We start from the raw sequence: 21,648 nt of genomic DNA on the forward strand, positions 1-21,648 counted from the left end.
CGATTTCTATTTATAACACACTTAAGAACTCAGAACAGAAATATAAGAACTATGAATTAGTTTTTAGAGATTTTATATAAATTTTTAAAAAATTATAAGGTTTTGTAACTTAGTAGAACAGCAGTTAAAGTAAATTTTATTACTAAGTTATTAATTATAATTAATGGTGTATAATTACGTCAATAAATCTCTTAATATCTTATCATCATAATTAAAGAATAGTTCATTTAACTTGTTCATAAAAACAGTTTTCAATACACTATTGACGATCTTGTCGAATCGGACCAGTTTCAGTAGTATTTCATTTGTAACATTGTTCTTCCATTCATGATTCAAGATTCTTAAAACGAATAGCACATTGCTGGTAAACTCTGCCAAATTCCAAGATTGATGATCATACACATTGTTTAAAAGGTTCAGTTTTTGACCACCAGAATATTATCAAATATTTTCCCTCATTATGGCGATATTTAGAGCATAGAGTGAAAGGATTTCCATTTCCAACATCAGTGAAGGAATTGGCGGATGTTTTTGTACGAATATGGGTCAACACTAAGCTGGAAACTATTCGGACACTCGATATATAATTGAGTATAAGTCAGGTATTTAAATTATTTTGTCTGACCCCTGCAGAAGGTAATTTTGGTTGTTAAATATTATTATAAAAAGTTCGTGAACTTCTAGTATATTATATACATATGTACATACGTCATCTAAAGTTGTGACGTCAAAACGTCGCAATGTTGTCACATCAACTCAGAGTTTTAGTTCAGTTGGGCTTTGATATACAACAAAATTCTAATACAAATAAAATAATAGAACAAAAATGTTATAATACATATAATATTTATAATACATTTGTTTATTTTAACATTATAGTACATCTAAAAATTATAGTTAATTATACTGCCACAATAGTTTATAGGTTAGAGTTCTAACCTCTTATTGCAATTGCTTTCAAGAATGTTGCATACGTCTGACAACCGGACGACTTTGACAGGCTCATTCGTTTACGTGTTCGAACTAATAAGACAGTATTGTGTCTCTTTTTAATTGATTCTGAAACGAATTTACAAATTGCGACAGGCAATATATTAAACATCTTGATGACGCATGTACAAAGAAACTTTGAATAGACTATATGATATTTTTATGATTTAATTGGTAAAATATATACATTAACAAGAATTGGCAACGTAGAAAAAATCGTCCCGATTAGTACTGTTGCTTAAATAGAAAAAAAGTTAAATGTACTTACAACGATCATCTCCGAAGGTTCAAGGACGAAACACTCATTTTGCCTCCTGGCACTTCCACCGGTTCGTTTCCCAAAACTGCAAAAAAGAAAAACACATTAATATCAAGAACAAATATGAAAAGCTCGAGAGGCCAAAAAAATACACAAGCACTAAACAGATTAATTGGTTCCGATGGCGTCAATAGTACCACATGTTAATTATTGCGATAATTACAGACGCTGCATCCTAGACCGATATGGACGTCAGTAAAGTATCGGGTTTCTAGGGACAATGTGTTTGGTGCATAAGGAAATTCGCCAAAGGCATTACAAAACTTTATGTTTTACACGTGTGGTATTTCTGTGGAGTACGTGAACTAGCTGGCTTCTTTCTCGGAAATAATGGTGTTATTTCCTCTGAATGGTCTACTTTGCATTTGTATGAGAACAATCTTCGAACGGAACGCCGTGCAGATTGTTTTAACAAGTGCTCAGAAGTGATTGGAATTATCAATGTTGCGTCAGCGGGAAAAATGGGAAAACTGACAACAATGTAAATATCAGTGTACTAATGAAATTTGTAATATTTTGGTAAACATTATTAGTTAGTTTTGCTTTAAATATTTTATGTTTGAATATATTCGAATATATTGTACATATATTCCTAATATATATAATATATTCAAGGTGGAACCACTCATGCCTTTATTCCTAAAACTGAGAGTGTTTGGCCACACGTAAATATATTATAAATATTTGTGTTTTATATAATTTACTGTTTTTAGGAAGCAAGCCTAGAAAATATACACTATTGAAAGAAGCATTACAATAATACCTTCGGTTTGGATAAACTCCATCAGGCAGATAAAATAATTTGACATATAGTGGAATTGTGAACAAGTGTTCAGAATATACATAGCATTATTTTCAATATATGAGGAGATAATTAATAGTAACTGTTTTTCAGATAAAGAAAATGCAGTTAGAGAAATACAATGATATTAAAATGACTTGACAAGGAAACACAGGAACGAAGGAATCAAGAACTAAACGTAAAAAGGTAAATATGCTCTCTAATGAAACTAAAATTAATTACTTGAATGTATAATTGTCAATAAGGTAGATTAAGCCTCTTGGAGATACTACTACATAAAAAAAACACTTCTAGAATTCTACCTTATAGGTGGCGTGGAAGAGTTCAATGTAAATATAATAAAACAACTCTAACCTACAAACTATTGTGGCTGTTTCATTAACTAAAGCTTAAGTCCTACTACAATACTACAATGTTAAAATAAATTTTATTTGATAACGTTATTTTTGTTTCATTGTTTTATTTACATTAGTAATTTGTTATTCCCACTCCATAATTTGTTATGTAATTTATCAATATTAAAGGCCAAAAAACAGTACTCTTTAATTTAAAAAAAACTAAAAATTAGTGTTAAAAGCACTAACAGAAAAGGTGTCTCAAAGTAAGTTTACATTTATTTATTGTAACTTAATGCTTAGAGGCAGTATATCCGAGGGGTATATCACTAACGCAAAATAATGCGCCAGGCATTCTTCTAATTCGAAAGCTTGAACAGAATGGAAAAAGTCGATCGAGAACAAAGTAGAAGTGTGAGAAATTCATTCTAATTTTCTCAAAGTGACAATAAAGTTTAGAAATATGTAACTACTGATAATTTATTATAGAATATTAGAAAATATGTAATTTGCAGTCTAAAGGATCAGGTGTACCGGAAAGTCATTACCGGCAAAAAACTACATAATTTTCAAGAAAATGAGAAAATTCAAAGTGTTGGCCATTTGATTCTATACATCTTGCCCATCTTTCAGGCAAATTATGGATGTCATCTGAAAAAAACTCTTTGTCCTTTGAGCGAAATCAGTCGTCGAGCCATTTTCTAATTTCTTCGAAGCAGCAACAACATTCAATTGCTGTGGTACCGATCTTCCCATCTTTTGGCTTTTCCCCATTGCTCCTAATCGATGGCCAATCGTTTCTTGGACCATCTTTAATGCTTCTACTAATTGTTTTTGCGTCTGCCCTGCATCCAACAACTTTTGCAGTTTCGCATCTTCAAACTTTTTCGGTCTATCAAAACGTTCCTTGTCTTGCACATGACAATCATCACATTTGAATTTTCGAATATTCTTTTAATAAAATAAAAAAAAATTAGTGTGCTGCGAAAGCACGTTTTCAGGCACGAGACTTGATATTTTTAAAGACATAAATCTATGACGGTGAAGAGCTGGACTGGACGGACTAGCATTTTGTTTGACAGAGTCGCTTTCTCGGAGATTGGGAGTTTACTTTTTCTGCAGAGGAGTGGGAAGAGTAGACTGTACACGCCATTGTCTTTGTCGATAGCGTGCTGGATTTAGCCGGACCATTAGATCCTGCGGTCGAACTGGAGACCGAGGTATGATACCTTCTGGACCTCAAAAATATGTTAAAGTTGGTCCTATAATATTCATCTGACCTCGCCAATATTTACACACTTATTCATGGGATAGAGTGTAGTGTAGTGTAGTATAGTGTATAGAATATAGTGTAGCGAACAAATGTATTTATGTTGCCAACATTATAACATTTTCCGATAGACAACTTTCTAGTATTTAAATTAATTCACTAAATACAAACTTTCTTTTGAAACACTTGTAGGACTTCCAGGGTTAGTTAATTATATTACGTCAACTTTTTTGTATTCCCACGATATAACTTAAACTGAACTTCTCGAAGTTTAACGTATGGCTGATGAAAAAAAAACAACTAAAAGGTAGACAAAACTCGATAGCACACGTCGGGTGTAACTCGATATTACACTTAAATCGCAACGCCTACGCTGCCAATTTTCCCGGTAGACAAAACAGGAAAAAAACGGAGAACGGTGCAAGCTTTCCCAAGCCCAATAACGGTCGCCGTTTCATCTCGCGAGCCGTGGATGAAATATCGTCTTTGTTTCCCGGGCATTTCCTGCAAACGTCATCGCTTCCACAGATAGGACAGCGCGGTCAGGAAATGACGTTCGGATCGTGAGCGATGCCGTCGGCTGACGTGGAAGACCATTCTCCGGTGTCTCGACAGTGTAAGCGACAGAATGCTGCCGTAAAGGAACATATCGGCAGAAATGACTCTAAATTTAAAATACACGTCTATATATACAACATATAATCAGAAAACATGAACATAAATGGGCATACCCGTAAACATTTGTTGTGTTCGAATAGTTTTCAAAATACCGCTTTTATAATATATTTATGGCGGTATTTTGGATCATTTTGGTATATTGCCGATGAGTATTTGATCACATATTGTTACCGCTACCTGGTCTCTTATTTGGAATATGAAAAAACCTTTATAGTTGGCTATTGCCTAGAAGAGAAGGTGACTGGCAAATACAGTATGCTTTCAACGTAGGCGTGATATAGATGCCACCTTAAACCGGGCGAACCGAGGGGTTCTAATTCACTCACTCGCGATAAATCAGAATTCATGTCTAGACCCAAATTAAGATCGCCTTGGATCACTTAATTACATCTTACATTAGATATGTTTAGTAAAACATTAATTTACCAATTAATTTATTACCATTATTCTGTTGTAATTACATTAATACACAAAAAGGCGAGTACGGGATTAATACATCAATATATATTTCCCAAATTAAAATAAAACTAATTAAATGAGTTCCTGTAGTTTGTTTGTGTAGCTTCAGGTGCTTTTCAGTAGCTAGCAGGCTAGGTGTTTCAGTAGCTTCCACGTCGCTGTGAGTCAATAACCTTATTTCATGTGGATCACTTAATACTCACTAGTGCAAATAAAGTAAGTAGTGCAAAGTAAAATTATTTAATTAATTCGCAAGATGTGAGCAAAGTGAATCAACAACAATAAACAAATAAAAGGGCTCCAACGGCAGTTTGCTATGAGAGCTGTCGAAGAAGTTGTCCAATGACGAGGAGAGAACTTTTTTATTAACATTAGAGGGCCAGAGGTAAAAAGATATAAACAAATAAAATTAATTGTCTTCGAAAAGATTCTGCTCTAGCGCAGAAAAGATTTTTAAAAGTAAACAATGATAAACATCAGGAAACCTCTTATAATTTCCTAGTTCAGGGATGAAAGAAATGAATGAAGGCTTTATTCTTTCCATTTCAGACCAAAAGATTATGGGTCCAAATGTGAAAGATCATTACTTAATCAAGATGCAATTCCTAATTATAATTTTAATAGTATCTTTCATTAAAATCTATTTATTCATAAGTCATTTTCTCTTAATCCTGTTAAATATTGGAATCAGCAGTTGCTCAGCCCGCATCAGAATATTCAAAAAGAATTAGAAATAAGTACAAATCTAATGTTTTCTTTAAGAAAATTGAGATGATTGAAAACTGAACTATAACGTATTTCCGCATATACTTATGAAATAGACGAATCTGTGACTTCAACTTCATGTAGATAAGGACCAGACGGTATAACATCAAACAGATCCAGAACGAAGTGTACATGAGGTAATATTGTTATGACTCTGCTATTATGTTATATTATCGAAATATTATTTAACGGTACCAGGAACCTATTTTAATTCGTTTGTGTACGAAGCTATCTCTAGATCTTTTTATTTATTGAGAAAAGAATGTACAAAACCAAATTTCCAGATATTATGTCAGCAAATGGTGATCTTTTTTAAAACGATTAATTAGGTTATTGTATACTAGGCAATGTAATAAAAAAAAGAATTAAGCGGTTGATGGTTGCTTGTTCTGGCGGATTAAAAAAATTATGGGATTGTAAAGGGCAAGACTGAAAAATGTTGCATTGCTATATATGATACGAATAAAAAAAATACGTTTAATAGTTAAAATTCAAATATGTAATTCTTATATTCAGTAAATCTAAATCTTGTATTTTTAAGTATACTTTGAAAAAACTTTTTAATTTATAATATTTATTACAATGTAATGGCGATAACAATGTACAGAAAATAAGCTCGAAAAATCAGTTTGTCAGATCAGATATTGTTTTGTGATATATTTTTAAAACGATTGATACAAATACCAAACAAAATATTTTAATATGTTATTTTTCCCCTGTAATAAATGACCCCGCCTGCTATTGGTTGCAAATTTGCTGCTGGCTTGCTTGGCGCAGTGGTAAAGGCGACAGGACGGTCCTCCTACTGTTGCGATAGTCGCGGGTTCGAATCCTGCTGGGGCATGGTGGTATATTTATGTTTGTGATCGTTTAACATTTGTGATTGTCCTTAGGCAAGTGTGCAAAATCCGACAAGGAAAATGATCTCAGTCACGCCAGGGTACCAACCAGACCGGATATCATCTGGGATGATATCTAAGTTGGTCACTCGCCAGTCGTTAGGCTTAATGCCGAGAACCGTGGTTTGGAGCCCACGTTAAACTATAAGCCCAGTCCAGGTAAACCCTCGTTGATAAAAGGTGACTTTAAAATATAACAAAAATTATACATGGGAGATCGCATTCTATGTCTCTATATTGTATGTATATAATTACTGAAAAGACACATAGTTTCAATCCACTTGTTCTATTCCAAATGCTCTACAGTCCACCATTTTTTCTTTGATTATTACCTTTCTGTGTTTGATTTTCGAATTCTAGGAGTCAATGGTCTATTTCTCCGAAAAAAATTTAGTGAAAACAATCAGAAATCACGAGTAATGTCCGGCGAATCCGGAGGATGTGGTGAGCGTCACCAAATTATTTTTTTAGACTTGATATGACATGAAGTCGAGTGTTGTCATGTAAAAAAATAATTTTGTTATTTATCTGTTTGTATTCCGGTCGCTTTTATTGTAACATAAGGTTTAAATGAATCACTTAAATTGTATATCGATTGATAGTAATGATTGGCCACTTTCTAGCTGTTTTAAAAGTACAATTAACCTTTTGAGTGGAACTTAATAGACAGCGTGACCTTCGACCTATAAATATTTTCAAATTTAGTAATCTGATGTAAGAAAATAATATTCTTGAGTGTCCGCGTGCTTACGCTTTAGTCGTCTTTCTTGAAGTCGAGCCCCTTCCTTACAAAGATCATATTTTATGGCTTCTGTTAAACATGCAAAGTCTGTTTTCTAGACAAATGCTCTTTAGTAATGTAAAATTTGACATATCCAGTACAATCAATCTCAAAGATTCACCCTCTAGGAAACAGCGGCTGGGTTAGCTGGGTTAGTACCATGCTAATAAGGGTTTATACATAGATTGTTGAACAGAGGTCTTCGCATCTTTGTTTTTACCCTTGTTTCTTCGTCAGTTCAGCCTTGCTCATAAACCCCATTTCCTGTCCATCCTTCCATCTATCACGCGAATCTTTATATCAATAAATAACAAGTCAAACTAATCAGTGTTTATATTCCTCGCGCGTTATTCGTTGTGAATTCAATAACAACAATAACTGGTGCTTATCAAACAGTAAAATTATAATACACATTCGTAGCTACTAGAGACATCTATTGAAAATTAGCTTGTTAGTTATTAGTAATACCATGCTAGAAACGTGTGGTATTAAAGGTACCTACAAAAGGTATTGTTGACTCAAAGGAGATACTTTACAAGTAAAGCACTTGGATATGAAATACACACAAAGCTGTAACAAAGTGACAACTAAATTTATTTTAATTTTTCAACCAAATATGAAATATGACAAATATAAAATATGGTAAGGACTTCCAAAAGATTACTTATAAATCAACTTCGAGAAGAGAAATAATAGATTATAAACTGAACATACTTAACACCTTTATTTGTTAACAAAACATGAGAAAACATGTAACATGTATCATTTGTTACTTAATGTGTAACTAACTAGACTTAGTGTTACTTACTTGTGTTTTAATTTGTTACTTTCAGTGTGTAATAAAATACTGAGAAGCTGTTGTTAATTCATTCAAAATAATATTGTTGAATGAAGCTATACGTGACTTAATTGAAAATTTGCTTGAATTAATAAGCAATGATATTAATTGATCTTGATCTAATTTGTGATAAATTGCTATAGTGATATTATATATTATATAATGTTTCATATCCAAATTACTTGAATTTTTGTGAGATCTTGCACGTATTATGATTATTTCATCTTGATAGACTCTTACATTGATTTTCAGCAATATCGCATTCTAGATATCGCTGATCAAAATACATGCAAACACTTAATATAATTTACTTTTTAACTTACACTTAAAATAAAGTAATAACAATATGAATTAAATTTAATATAGAATAAAATAAATGTTAAAAAACCTCAGTTCAAAAAGATTTCATGGGATTCACAAAAAGACGAAAATGTTTAGAGATTATTTTTAGTGTTCGAGTAAACTTCCCTTGAGTTCATTAACCTTATTACAGCGGTACTCTAGGTATTTATCTAATGAAAAAATCTCGGTTGTTTTGAAGAATAAACGGTGAATAATACGAATATACTCTAGCCCAAAACCTGTTCCCGAAGAAACAACATTATGATTGTACGATATTCAGTTATTTTCGGGAAATCACATCAGCCCGCATCTGCTCCAAGGCAGATGTATACAAAAAGCCATAACTAGACTAACATGGAATTTTACGACTGTTTATAACAGATGCAAAATCAGCCGTCAACAGCTTTTATTTATACAAGAGAACTGATTGACTGAAATGCGGTTTTTGGTTATAGGTGAATTATGTAATATTTGCTTTTCGTGCAATAGCTTTTCAGGATTTAGATGTAGTTTGGCGAAAGCAATAACGTTTCGATTTATCACATCGTGTTTGAGTCATAACACAAGTATTTTAAAAACGTCTGCTTAAATAAATTTTATTTTGTTCAAATATGTACTTCCGTTATTAAACATTAAATCATAAAGGAAACTTGATAAAAAAAATAATTTAAATAAAATATAAATCTTTTAGAACAAAGTCTTAAGACCCTTAAGTGGCATGCACCTCTTAATGCACTCAGATACTATAGGATTGATTATTTACGTCAGTACCTTCAGGTACTAGCTGTCCCCAACGAAATCAAAAAGAGAGACATAAGGACTCCACAATCACATTAACACTGAAGTCTTGCAATTTTTGGTTAATAATCGAATACGACACAGACATAAAAGAATGAAACAATTATATTCTGTAATACAGTGAAGTGTATTTAACAGAAAAAACAGCAGTGTTATATCTAGCTTTTAAGTTACTGTAAAAACAAATTGTAGGTTACTCTAAATATTACCAGATTACTGTAAAAACTAGTAACAATGAAGTAATTAAAGTTCGATATAAACGAAGCCTACAAATTAATCAAAATTAATTTGTCGACAAAGTTTTCGACATGTCTTTACTACGAATTTATTAAATAATAATGTTATGCAGTTATGCCAAACTCTGATATATAATAATTATGCATAAGTAGTGATTCATATTTCCTGTAGTGATATGCAGCCAAGATTTTTTGACACATATTTTTGAATTATCAACTTTATATTATTTCGTTTAATATCATGAACAAATCTTAAACCATATAAACTTAAAACATATTGTAGAAACTCGATAACAATAGTCTTGGATAAACATAAAATAATAAAAAATAAACATGGTGTTATGGGATCGAGTGAAGAAGTTGATAGTGAATCACCCTTCCGGTTGATATACACTGCCAAGTAATTCTTGACAAAGAAAATTATTCCCTTATAATAAGTTCTCTGCTTATCTTAATTGTTCAAAGCTGTTCAAAAATCACCATAACCCTTGAACATATAATTTTAGAAAATCTATCACCTTAGTGTTAATTGTGGATGGACCCTAATAAAAGTTCGTCATTATCTCAATAGTAACGCCAGAAAAACTATCGAACTAAAATAAAACAGTTAATAACTTTTAACTAACAAAAACATCAATTTTTATATATTTTATTATTGAAAAAGATGAATATTTTTCATATAACAATATTTTCTTATTGAATACAAATAGACCGTGTTAATGTTAGTAGTGCTGCAGCATTTGAACTAAGAAACTAAACCACATGGCCTCAGCTAATAGTAAACTAAACTAAAAAAAACAATTTAAGAACAACCAAAAATTTAAAGCATTTTTAAAGTAGTTCTTTTCACAAAATAGGTTCTAATATCTAGAGCTGACTTTAAATTCAAATATATACGTATATCAAACATTTTTTAATTTTAAAAGAGTTAGCTGATATTTCTTTAGAACTAATTACAATTTTATTTAACCTGTATTTCCATAGTATTATTAATCATATTTTAATTTCTTAGATACTATCTGTAGTTATAATAAATATAATAAGTATTTTATTAATATTAAAAAAAATTAAGGTACAATATTGATTATAAAGTAACAAATGAATAGTATGATATTTCTGCGTTCGTATCATCCAAATGAAGTATAAAAACACTAATTAGGTATATAGTGTAAGATAAAATATAAATAGGCAACAAAACATACTTAGCTTATTTAGATAAAGTATACAGTATAGCGTTAAAGATGAAGCTTGATGAGTAATTGATATCTAACAAACGAGTTGTTTTAAATGGATAAATGCACGTCTATATTTATGGTATATCAACTGCTATTGAAAATAATTGAAGATTTATAGTAATAATTCAGCAAAGTATAACCTGGAATATATTGTTATAAAATAAATATTTATTAATAATTTTATTTTTTAGACTCTTTCATCTCCTTAATAAGCTATTAAGGTCACAATATTGACATACATAAAGAATTGTTTTGTATAAGCAAACTAATTATATTGTATTATCCCGTGTTTATGCTAATTCAGTTAGTGGAACACGTGTCGAGAACTAACACACACATAATTTAGCACGGATAATGTCCTTGTGGCCACATTGAAATCGAAGACAGTACAGTTTCTGAATAATGGCGAATGCGCAAGGTCGATCTCATTTCCATCGCTAAAAGGAACAATTAACCATACTTAACGCATAGTTTTGCAGTAATTACGACAAAACTGTTGCAGGAGAAAATACGAAAAAAAAACTACCGTAACGCATTAGCCCGTCGCCCAGCGCAAGTACCCTAACGGCGCAAAATCCACTACCTCGTGACTAATTATCTAAACACAAATTATAAACGTGTATCAAATTAGCGAGAATAACGGTTAAGAAAAAAAAAAAACAGAACGAGCAAACATATCTGATTGCAATAAAACGAAACAAAAAAAGATAAGAAAAAAGCCGATGTAGTTAAAGCGAGACATTTTACGTAACCTGATTGTTGTTTGGTTATGAAACAACCACTCTTGCTTTTATTTATGATCACTGAATGCGTGGAAGAATGTGTGAGAACTGTTCCTTTCGCCGAAATACCCCAAGGGTTAGAAATGAGGAATTGATGTCGGTTCAAACATTTTCTCGTTGCATTTAGAGCATAAAAAGAGTTGATAAATCGTAATAACTTCTTGAAGTCAAGATCAAAGATAGGTCAAAATTACTGGAAACAGCTAAAATTTAAATGACTAGTTCAAATTCTTAGTCCTACAATTTATATTTTGTGTCTTATCTATTGACTATAATCTTCATCTTAATCTTACATCTTGAGAACTACATCTATTATCTAATACCAAATCCGTATATATAATAATTACGCAGAAGCAGCGATTCATATGTCCTAGCGATATACAGCCAATATTTTTTTGACCTAACAATACTTTTCAAGTACTAACTTCATATTGTTTTAAAGTCGTTTACCATTAAGAACATATTCTAAACTATATAAACTAAAACAAGCAGAATTACTAGAAAACAAATTAATGTTTTTTATAAATTAATATTCCACTTAAAATACATTAGTACCTCTCGAAATATAGTAGGTTACTGAATCGGCTACTCACTATACAAACCATACAAAAAATAGGAAATATAAATTATCGAGAAGTGATGATGAACATGTATCCATGTATGTATATTATGTCATATACTTGAACATGTCCATTACATAAATGACTTAATTGGCGCCACATAAAGTTGAAACCAAATACTACTCATCATTTCATCAAGTTAACTGTCAAGTGGTGATGACACCTAGACAACCGTCTCCCAAGAAGTGATAATTAACAGAAATGTCTTCCTCTTGACATTCATCGCACACACATTGTAATACAACGACATAATAAAATTCTTATAAAACATTCTCGATGTTTTCATATAATGTTTTACAAAACTTATCGATGTATTTAATTCTTGATAAGTAAGATATAAGATGTCTTGTCTTGTAAGATGCGAATAGTATTGAATTAAAAGAAAAAAAATACACAACGGGTACAATAACGAATGTTTTTATATATCCAACATTTATCTTACACCAACAATACCCCTGCATCACTACAATAGTCATTGTTCAACTGAAATTAAAACAAATAGGAAAACAAATCGCCAAACTCTATATAAAGACATTATGTAACACATTAATAAAGGCAATAATAATGAAGTAAAACTATTCCTAACCATACATCGAGCGTGGAAAATGAGCACAAACAACACAAGCGAGTACAACAACAACAACAACAAAAACGCGAAATATCTTATTTAGCTAATGGTAAACTACAGATGTCCACTGAAGCTGATTAATTGCCTTATTTAATACTTTTAAAAACATTTGTTGCGTTCCAGTTGATAGCAGTTAATTAATTCTAATTGATTGCATAAGTCGAGTTTGTTTATTTTATATAATCGGTTTTTTAGTCACATCAAAAATGGTCGCTACATCAAGTATGCTGAATTATTTCATTATACATAATTAAGTAATGCATATATGCGAATATCAGTGATTAAATGCTTTTAATTGGTCTTTAATTGAATATGAAAATAACTTCAAAATAGTAATTTGTTTTATTGTTATATAATAATAATTCAAAACAGACATCATTCGCTTATCAAAACGGCTGGATAATAGATCAACATGGCAGAATAAAATAAGAAGAATTGAAAGAAATATAAGATTATAAAGACACCGATTTGTAGTACTTAAAAAATACCGTAGAAGTAAAAGATGCCCTGACGCCACAGAGACAAGGCGCCGAAGGAACCTAATACTTTACTTCTTCAGTATTTCTTGGAACTGTTCTTATAATAGGGCCGATACCACAGTGATTTACTGATCCTTAGACTCTAGACTCGAGTTCTTAAGATGTAGACCTTCAAATATTGACAGCCTATTCTTATTTTTAGGAAATGGGACTTATTGCTATTATAAATTCATTATTATTGGCATTCGTTTAAATATAAAAAGGTTCAAATAAAGTAACAGTCAATGGACTTAAAACGTATAATATGCCAATATACTTTCTTATTTCTAAATTATTATTTAAATATGAATGTGATTTACAAGCATATATTATAAAATGGAACAGTTTTTATCGTTAAATTTTTTTGTTAAAAATATTTTATATAAATTTTAAAAAATGCAATAAAATAAAAATCCAATCCTTTTGCAGGGTATTCTAGTTTAGAAATTTGAAAACATGATTTTTTGTTAATATTTTTAGAGCTTAACCTTTTAAGAATATGCTCTTAGAAGGATTTTTCAAAATTTAAATTATTTTCGGATATATAGCTGCTTTACTGATGAGGTATCTAAACCACGGTAACTTTATGTAAAACTGTGTGTGATGCCACCTAAAACCAAAACTTAAAACCCTTTATTCTCGAAACTACATTTTTTGAAACGGTTGGCAGAATATTTCAATTTCTTCTTCTCTATACATTCTTCTATTGTATCAAAGTAAAAAAAATCAAATACCCCCTTAATATTACTACATTTTTCAAAACCATTTTGTGAACTTTTGTCGATTTTGAGAAACCAGGCTGTTGGGCAATATAGTCTCCAAATTCAGTTTAGTAATTGTTAATTTCTCTGATTCAGAGTGTTTACAATTTTTATCAAGCCATCTTCTATTTTAGCAGTCTTCTTGTTCATCAAAAACATAGTTTAATCTAACCCTTGTAGTTTTAAACGTTCTATTTTTATTATTCTAATATAACTATACTAAAATGAACTGGGAATTATATTTAATGATATTATTTATATATTATATATATATATATATATATACACTTTATTATATAATATTTGACATTACGAAACAGTTTTAATCCCCTCTCTCTCTCTCTCTTTCTTTTGCGGTCGTAAATTTCTATTCAGCAAACTAGGTAATAAATTTATTTTAATTAAGTTTAATGAGCTTAGAATTATTTTGGGGTCTGTGAGACAATTTACCCGTATAGTTTTCCCCACTCAACCGAAAATCAGTTCTTGTTGTAACGAAAGGAAGCATCGTTCTGTTGAGGGAACTTTAATAAAAACGGCCGATGATTTACGACTTATTCTAGGGGAATATTTTCGGCTATGAAAGCGTTTTCGTCAGTGTTGCTTCCTACGAACTATGATGAATATTTTTTTTCTCATAAAACAAGTGCTTTTTGTTTGTCGAGAATATGCGTCATCACGAAAAAATAATGCAATACCCTACAAAATGAGAGTTGTAGTGGTAATACTTCTTTCTTTCTTCTTCTTTCCGGAAAATACTTCTAACATGGCCTAAGATAAAAGAGATTGGTTTATCAGACAATAACGAAGCATATTTGAACTAGAAAATGTATGCATGTGGGGTGGAAATATAAGGTTGCACTAAAATATCAAACAGATTAGTAAACAAAAACTAACGAAGGACTACGCGATGATCTCGAAATCAAATTGATTTACGAGGCTATCCAAGATTTCGTCTTAAAGCATGAAAAAAGGTTACTAAAATCAGAACCAAAGTGAAAGCAACACAACAACTAGACAACGCATAAGAAATTAGAAGATTGAAGTGAACCAAACCATACAAACTTGTACAGTATATAAGTGATACTCTTAACTTTGGTTTAAGTAGTCTATTGACAATACATACTGACATATTAAGTCCATACTCGTCTTGCTTGTGTATTGATGCAAGTACAACAAAACAGTAGTATTAAATTAATTCGTGAGTTAAGAAGTATATTTAAAAAAATCAATCAGATCAATAAATTTCAGTCTTCTGGTTTTTCCACATTCTAGTTAACAGCATCGAGGGTAATCGAAACTTAAACCGTAAAAAATATTTTATGAAATATTGACAATACATTCTAAACGTGACTCCCTTAGGGTCGAACAATTAAATATGTACTGAATGCAGAGTGACAGGTGTTCACCTTGTACCTCTCTTCATTCCAATACAATAGAAAATCGAAACTGACACGACCTACGTTTACCTGAAGATACCTTGCCTTATTGTACCGGTCCAACTAGCCATTTACTTAAATCCATAGAAAACGTTCGGGCTTTAAACAAATACGAAAAAGAGAAACTTCACAATTTCTCCGTTTAAAATTTAAAAGACCATGAGAAATAACGCATCTGCTGGGTTAATTGTTATTCTTCTTCTTATACTTTCTCACTTTTACGTGTTAGTTCGCAATGGCTAATTTCAGATATATATTCAAACAAAACGGTACTAATATATTATTGATAATTTAAAAACATTAACAGATTTGTGAAGATTATTTTATTTAGGTGTTTCTGATTTTCTTCCTTCTTATTAAAATTTTCTATCATCTACAGATAGTTGGATAAATATTTATTCATGTTATTTTCTGTAATATCTTCGCTGACATGACATGGTTTCACAGTGTACTTTGTTATAGTGAAGAGTACACTTTCATTTATTTCTACTTTTAGCACATTTAAAGCTGCTTACTTTCAATTCATATTCTATTAACCTCGATGTTTACTTCTCTTTGTTATTTACCCGTAATACTTTATGTTGTTTAATCATATTTACTTCAGAGTGTTTAAAAATTAAATAAAGTCTAGGACTTTATTCAATATGATTCTAGTCTTCTATTGTGTTCTAAAAGTTACAGTATGTTAGTTTCTGTTATATTAATATTGCGATTGTAGAAATTATAAATAAAATTGGACATGAAGCTCTTCGACCTTCTATTTTGTTTTGAATTTTTTGCCTCCTATAATGAGGCAGTGTTGTGTATTCACATTTTCTGTATAGTAGTTATTAAAGGTATTTTAAAACCTCTAGTCACTTGTTTTATCGTACATAACTACATATGACATTCTTCTAAAGTAAACTGCAATTGCATTGTCTTAAATATTTACACTTTGCTATTCTTAAATTACCATGCTGCATAACAGAATGTTCGACTACTAATATAATAATATAGAAAACATTAACATTATTCAAAATAATGCAAGTGGTTAAACATCTGGAGGACATTTTCCTTCAAAATAAGATTAATGAGCCTGTAAGTGTGTAAAAAATCTCCAAAGCACAGTTTGATATGATAAAACAACGGTTTCTCATTTCGACCTATAGAATTGAAAGAGAACAAACCTTTTCTATTTCTTTTTTACAAAATGTGCAGCAGATTATTGAATACCACTCAATGATGTGCTTTCAACAGGACCTGTTACGTATCTTACGCCAGCCATGAAGCCCGGGCCCTTGTGGTTTCTGTCTATGAAGATATCTCAAAAACTGAAATTTCAATTTTTCATTTTCTACAACTTTTCCCGTCTTTCGGTCAATATGGCAAAAGTGTCCAAAGAACTACGCTGGTATGGCTTCGCGTTGATAATTTATCTGAAATAGTGGTAATCAGAAAACGCTAAATCTGATAAGTTCGATGGAGGTAGCTTTCATGGACTAACGCATCACTTTTCTCACTTGAGGTTGTCGTAATAGATCCACTTTTCATCGCCAATAAGCCACAGAAAACTATATATCTTTGCCTAGACAATCAATTAAACTTCGATGTTGAAAGGGTTCGAAATAGCATTTTCAGTCAATTTGTGTGGTAGCCATTTTCCCTTCTTTTGGATAATATTCCTGACATGTAAACGCCTGAAAACAGTTGGCTCATCAACTACTGCACTACCTGTCTTGTTTTGTTTGCCTTGTTTTCGAACTTTTTCGGGGCCCCAAGCTGTTCTTTGTTGACACCAAATTGACAATTGCCATTTTTTTTATAACATCTTTATTAGATATGCTGAGAACAATCTTAAAATTTATTACTACATTTCATTTGTACTTGGATTAATTTACAAGCAAGACGAGTGCGAGGTAGATACATCAATATATATTCCTCAGTTATAAAATTATAATAACTTAAGCTATAGTTTACGCTAAAGGTATACACTTTATATAAGTTCGTATGGTTTGATTCGCTTCAATCTTTTGATATCCTGCGCGTTGTCCAGTAGTTGTATTGCTTCCACGTTAGTATGATTTAGTAATCTTCTTTCGTGTTTCAAGGCGAAATCTTGGATAACTTCGCAAATACATTTGATTCCCTGGTCATCGTGCAGTTAACGATAGGCATTTGTAATTAATCGAAGAATTTTGTTTAGATAGCGTTGATTGACTAGTTGATTTGAATTTTTAGTGCAACCCCATATTTGCACTCCATAGGTTCAAATTGGCTTTATAATTGTCTGATAAATCAATCTCTTTGATTTTAGATCAAGTTGAAAGTATCTTCAGACTAACCAGTATAGTTGTTTTATTTTGGTTCTAATGTGTTTTGCTTTTTGTCTAACAGGATGTTTCCAATTTAATCTACCGTCAAGATGGATGCCGAGGTATTTAGCCGATTCTGCTTGAGGAATCGGGTATTCATTGAATAAATTGACATATTACTGAGCAATGTCACCATAAGTTTCTAAAAGTGCTTGATGGGATTCGGCAGCATGTTTCTTAAAATAAAACAACAATATGAAATGCAATTTTGACCATCCAATGATTAACGTCTGTATGCACTGAATAAATCAATAATACTAAATGGAGACTGTTATTTTATATAGATAAGTTTTCAAGTCATACTAAACAAAATTATACAAATTATGACGAAACGAATTGTTTTGAAATACGGTATGACCAAAAATGTTGAGTTATAGAAGTTAGTGTCCCTCGTATAAGAACTAATCTAACCAATTATATAACCATTAAAAGAAGCAAAATAGGTCTTTTGTTAGACAGGATGTACGTATACGAATATATTCTACATATTTTTTCACTGTTTACAATTATTATTCAGATAGATTCGGTAAATCAACGGTATTGTTTACGAAACATAACGCGCATATATATAAGTTGTTTGTCGTGCCGTATCACGTTGCTATTTTTCTTAAGTTATTAGCGTTAGCACCTTACAAGGCCGCTCAATTATAAAAATCGGAGTCGAGCGAAAACCTGTTCAATGAGAACCGAGTGGCTTGTCCACTTTTACCGGCGGTTTTATGTAAGACTCGCCAGAATTTTACATGCAAAACGTCGATACGATTTGATTTGCTTTTGGCGGTCACTTCGTTTAGCGCGTGTTGACGAATCGATGATAATTAGCACTAGTGGAAAATGCGCATAGAAATAGTAAAGTACGATTGAGATGTTGGCTAGGTTTTCTTTAGCCTTCAACCTTTGATACGGTTTCTTTTTAATAACTTTCCAAGTGTTTTTTGGTTTTTTTCCTTCCAGATAATCCTAGAAAATACATTACTAAGCCCATTATTAAACAAATAATTGAATTTAGTTAGAATTTGCGACGAAAGATTTAATTTAATCATGTGGGGTACCTTCGTTTTCCCGCACAGTCTGCAGTGTATCGAAACCCTACGCTCAAAATGCGTGTCTCATCGTGAGACATAGAGAATATTCATGTGTTCGTTCAACAAGAAGATGGCCATTTAGGATTCAATGCCTATATCATGAATACTAAACATTTTATCAATTGGAAATGTAATGTCTGAAGTAGGCGACAATTTTTTTTACAAAACCTGTCACAAGAACTTGCACTCCCAAACATTCTAAACAGGAAACAAAATAGAAACAGTTTTCACAAAACTGTAACAAGTGCAATAGATGTATTTCTTGCGAACAGTAATGTCACGATTCAAGCAAAGCTCCCTAGAAAGACTCAACATTATGTACATCGAAGATTTGTGTTTAAGAAGCTTTTGAGCCATATCACGAGACAGAAAGACTAAAATATCGAGCAGTACATATATAAAAAACCCATTTGCAATGTCCACGGAGACAAAACTAAAACATTTTTAACATTAATAATTTAATATTATTATTATGATTTAATAATTTAATTACAATAAGAATTTAATGTCTAAATAAAAATATTGTTTTAACAATAAACAAACTGAAAACAAAAAAAATGTTAAGAGTTTCATTTTATAACTTTGTAGCACGGTGCCTGAAAGGTTAAACATGCTATTAGAAATGTAATGAACTATATTTGTCCCATCTTGTATTCTGAACCTATGTACCAGGCCTGTGGGAAATACTTTCCTTTTTTTATAAGAAATTTCACTAGTTATAAATACGCAGTGTGATGATTTAATTCTACTGACATTATCTTCAAAATTACACAAGATATGCTCAGCCAAAATAACAACGCTACAAATGTATAATTTTTCGAAAATGTCGAGTCCTGAAAACCTATATTTGTGGCACGCATTACTACTTTTCTTGTTTCACTACATAGACAATTGAAATGTGTTAATTTCAATGTTTAAAACAAAAAACGTTCTGGTAGGTCGAAAACATTTGAAGATACAAAATTGCTGCAAGAGTTATAGGATGAAGACTCAACACGAACTTCTTCAGAAAAGTTGAATGTGGGCCAAGTTGCATTATGTGAATGATTGATTACAAGCGACGAGAAAGGTCTAAAATATGGGAAGATGGGTGATACATGAATTTTTTTTATATATATATTTTAAAGTCTCCTTTTACCAACTATGGGTTTTTCTGGACTGGACCTACAGTTTAACGTGGGCTCCGAACCACGGTCCTCGGCATTAAGACTTCCGACTGGCGAGTGACCAAGTTTAGAAATCATTCCACAAGACATCCGGTCTTACCCAGCCTGGTTACTGGCGTGACGGGGATCAGTTTCCTCGTCAGATTTTACACTCTTGCCTAGAACATTTACAAATTTTAAACAATCACAATCATAAATTCACGGCCATGCCCCAGAAGGGTTCGAACCCGCGGCTATCGCAACAGTAGGAGTACCGTCCCACCGCCTTTACTTTACATTTTGAATGACAGACAGTTAGAAAATCGAAAAATGGCCGGTAAAATGTCGCCTCAAAACTATGAAAGGAAGTCATTTTTGCATCAAATAGTGTCGTATGATAATAAATGGATTTATTTCGAAATCACGAGCGAAAAAATCGTGGTTATTACCTAGCGAAGCGGGCCCATCAACTGCCAAAGGCCAAATCGTTTTGGTCGTAAGGCCATGTTTTCCGTCTGATAGAACCAGGTTGGTATTGTGTACTATGAACTGTTCACTTCAATTTTCAATGTCAATTTGAACTCCGAATCGATCAAAAAATGTCCACTATAACGTAGCTCATACAGACAAACCAGCCAAAAGTGTTAACTCAACGGAGAACCTTTTAGAATAGTATCCGAAAATTTCGGATATTTACTTTGATTAAATAAATTTTAACTGCCAGTTGAAAATAATTAATATAATAAAAATTACCGACACATCTGGTAAATTGTCAGAAATATGGTGAATGTCTGTTGTATTGTAGTCCAATTCGTTCAATAACAATAGCGCCAGTTGTGTGACATATGCCTCTATTAGTTGTGCCCAAAAACAGATGATGATAATTGATTACTGACAACTTTGAAACGCCTTTATATATAAGGCATCGAGAAATATCAATCTAGATAGTTTCCCTCAATTTTCGCTTTATATTCAAATGTAAAATGTCGTATATGACGGTAGCAGATGTAGGTAGTATAGTTCGAACAGTTAGTTGTTAAAAAGGAAAACATTTGATTACTTTTTGACTAGAAGTACTTGTATTTAAACAAAATATTTTTCATGTATTTTTATATACTCTATTGTCCAAACTTCCTTAGAGTCTGATATAATCATATGACAGAATATTATGTTGTATCTAGTGAATATAAAGAAATATAAACATACATATATAATAATATTAAGTATATAGAAGATAAAATGTAGGAATACAAAATGTAGACCAATAATATAATGAATACGAAGATATGAAAAGAACTATATACTAACGTCTAGATTAGTACATTAAATTTAATAAAAAAAATTGGCGATGAAACGAACAAATTATTTAAAATAATCATATTGTAATTTCTAATAGAATTTTCTGTTTCGATCACAGACAAATGACTGCTTTAAATGAAGATTCTTTTAATTACTTTCGTTATATTGTTTTCATTATTAGCCTGACCCATTTCCTGTTATTTCACCTTCGTTTTTACCAATCATATAAAAAATTTCGTTCTGTTCGTTTTGTATCGCCATCAGCCGGAAATG

General features: G+C 31.6%; 1 protein-coding gene across 22 annotated transcripts in view; it reads right to left on the reverse strand.

Moving 5' to 3' along the window:
* PDZ-GEF (PDZ domain-containing guanine nucleotide exchange factor) overlaps positions 1-21,648 on the reverse strand; it is a 178,270-nt gene that overhangs the window by 43,476 nt on the left and 113,146 nt on the right. For all 22 annotated transcript variants that reach the window (XR_013006336.1, XR_013006338.1, XR_013006339.1 and 19 more), the window contains one exon: positions 1,259-1,334. Coding sequence is in view for 13 of the 22 variants with exons in the window: in XM_076408778.1 (XP_076264893.1) it covers positions 1,259-1,334 (76 nt within the window). In the remaining 9 variants the exon portion in view is untranslated. The remainder of the gene's footprint in view (positions 1-1,258; positions 1,335-21,648) is intronic.

Source organism: Rhynchophorus ferrugineus, unplaced genomic scaffold (assembly GCF_030347505.1).
Source record: "Rhynchophorus ferrugineus isolate W39M unplaced genomic scaffold, kcgeb_rfMv2 rfM6, whole genome shotgun sequence".
Classification (NCBI taxonomy): domain Eukaryota; kingdom Metazoa; phylum Arthropoda; class Insecta; order Coleoptera; family Curculionidae; genus Rhynchophorus; species Rhynchophorus ferrugineus.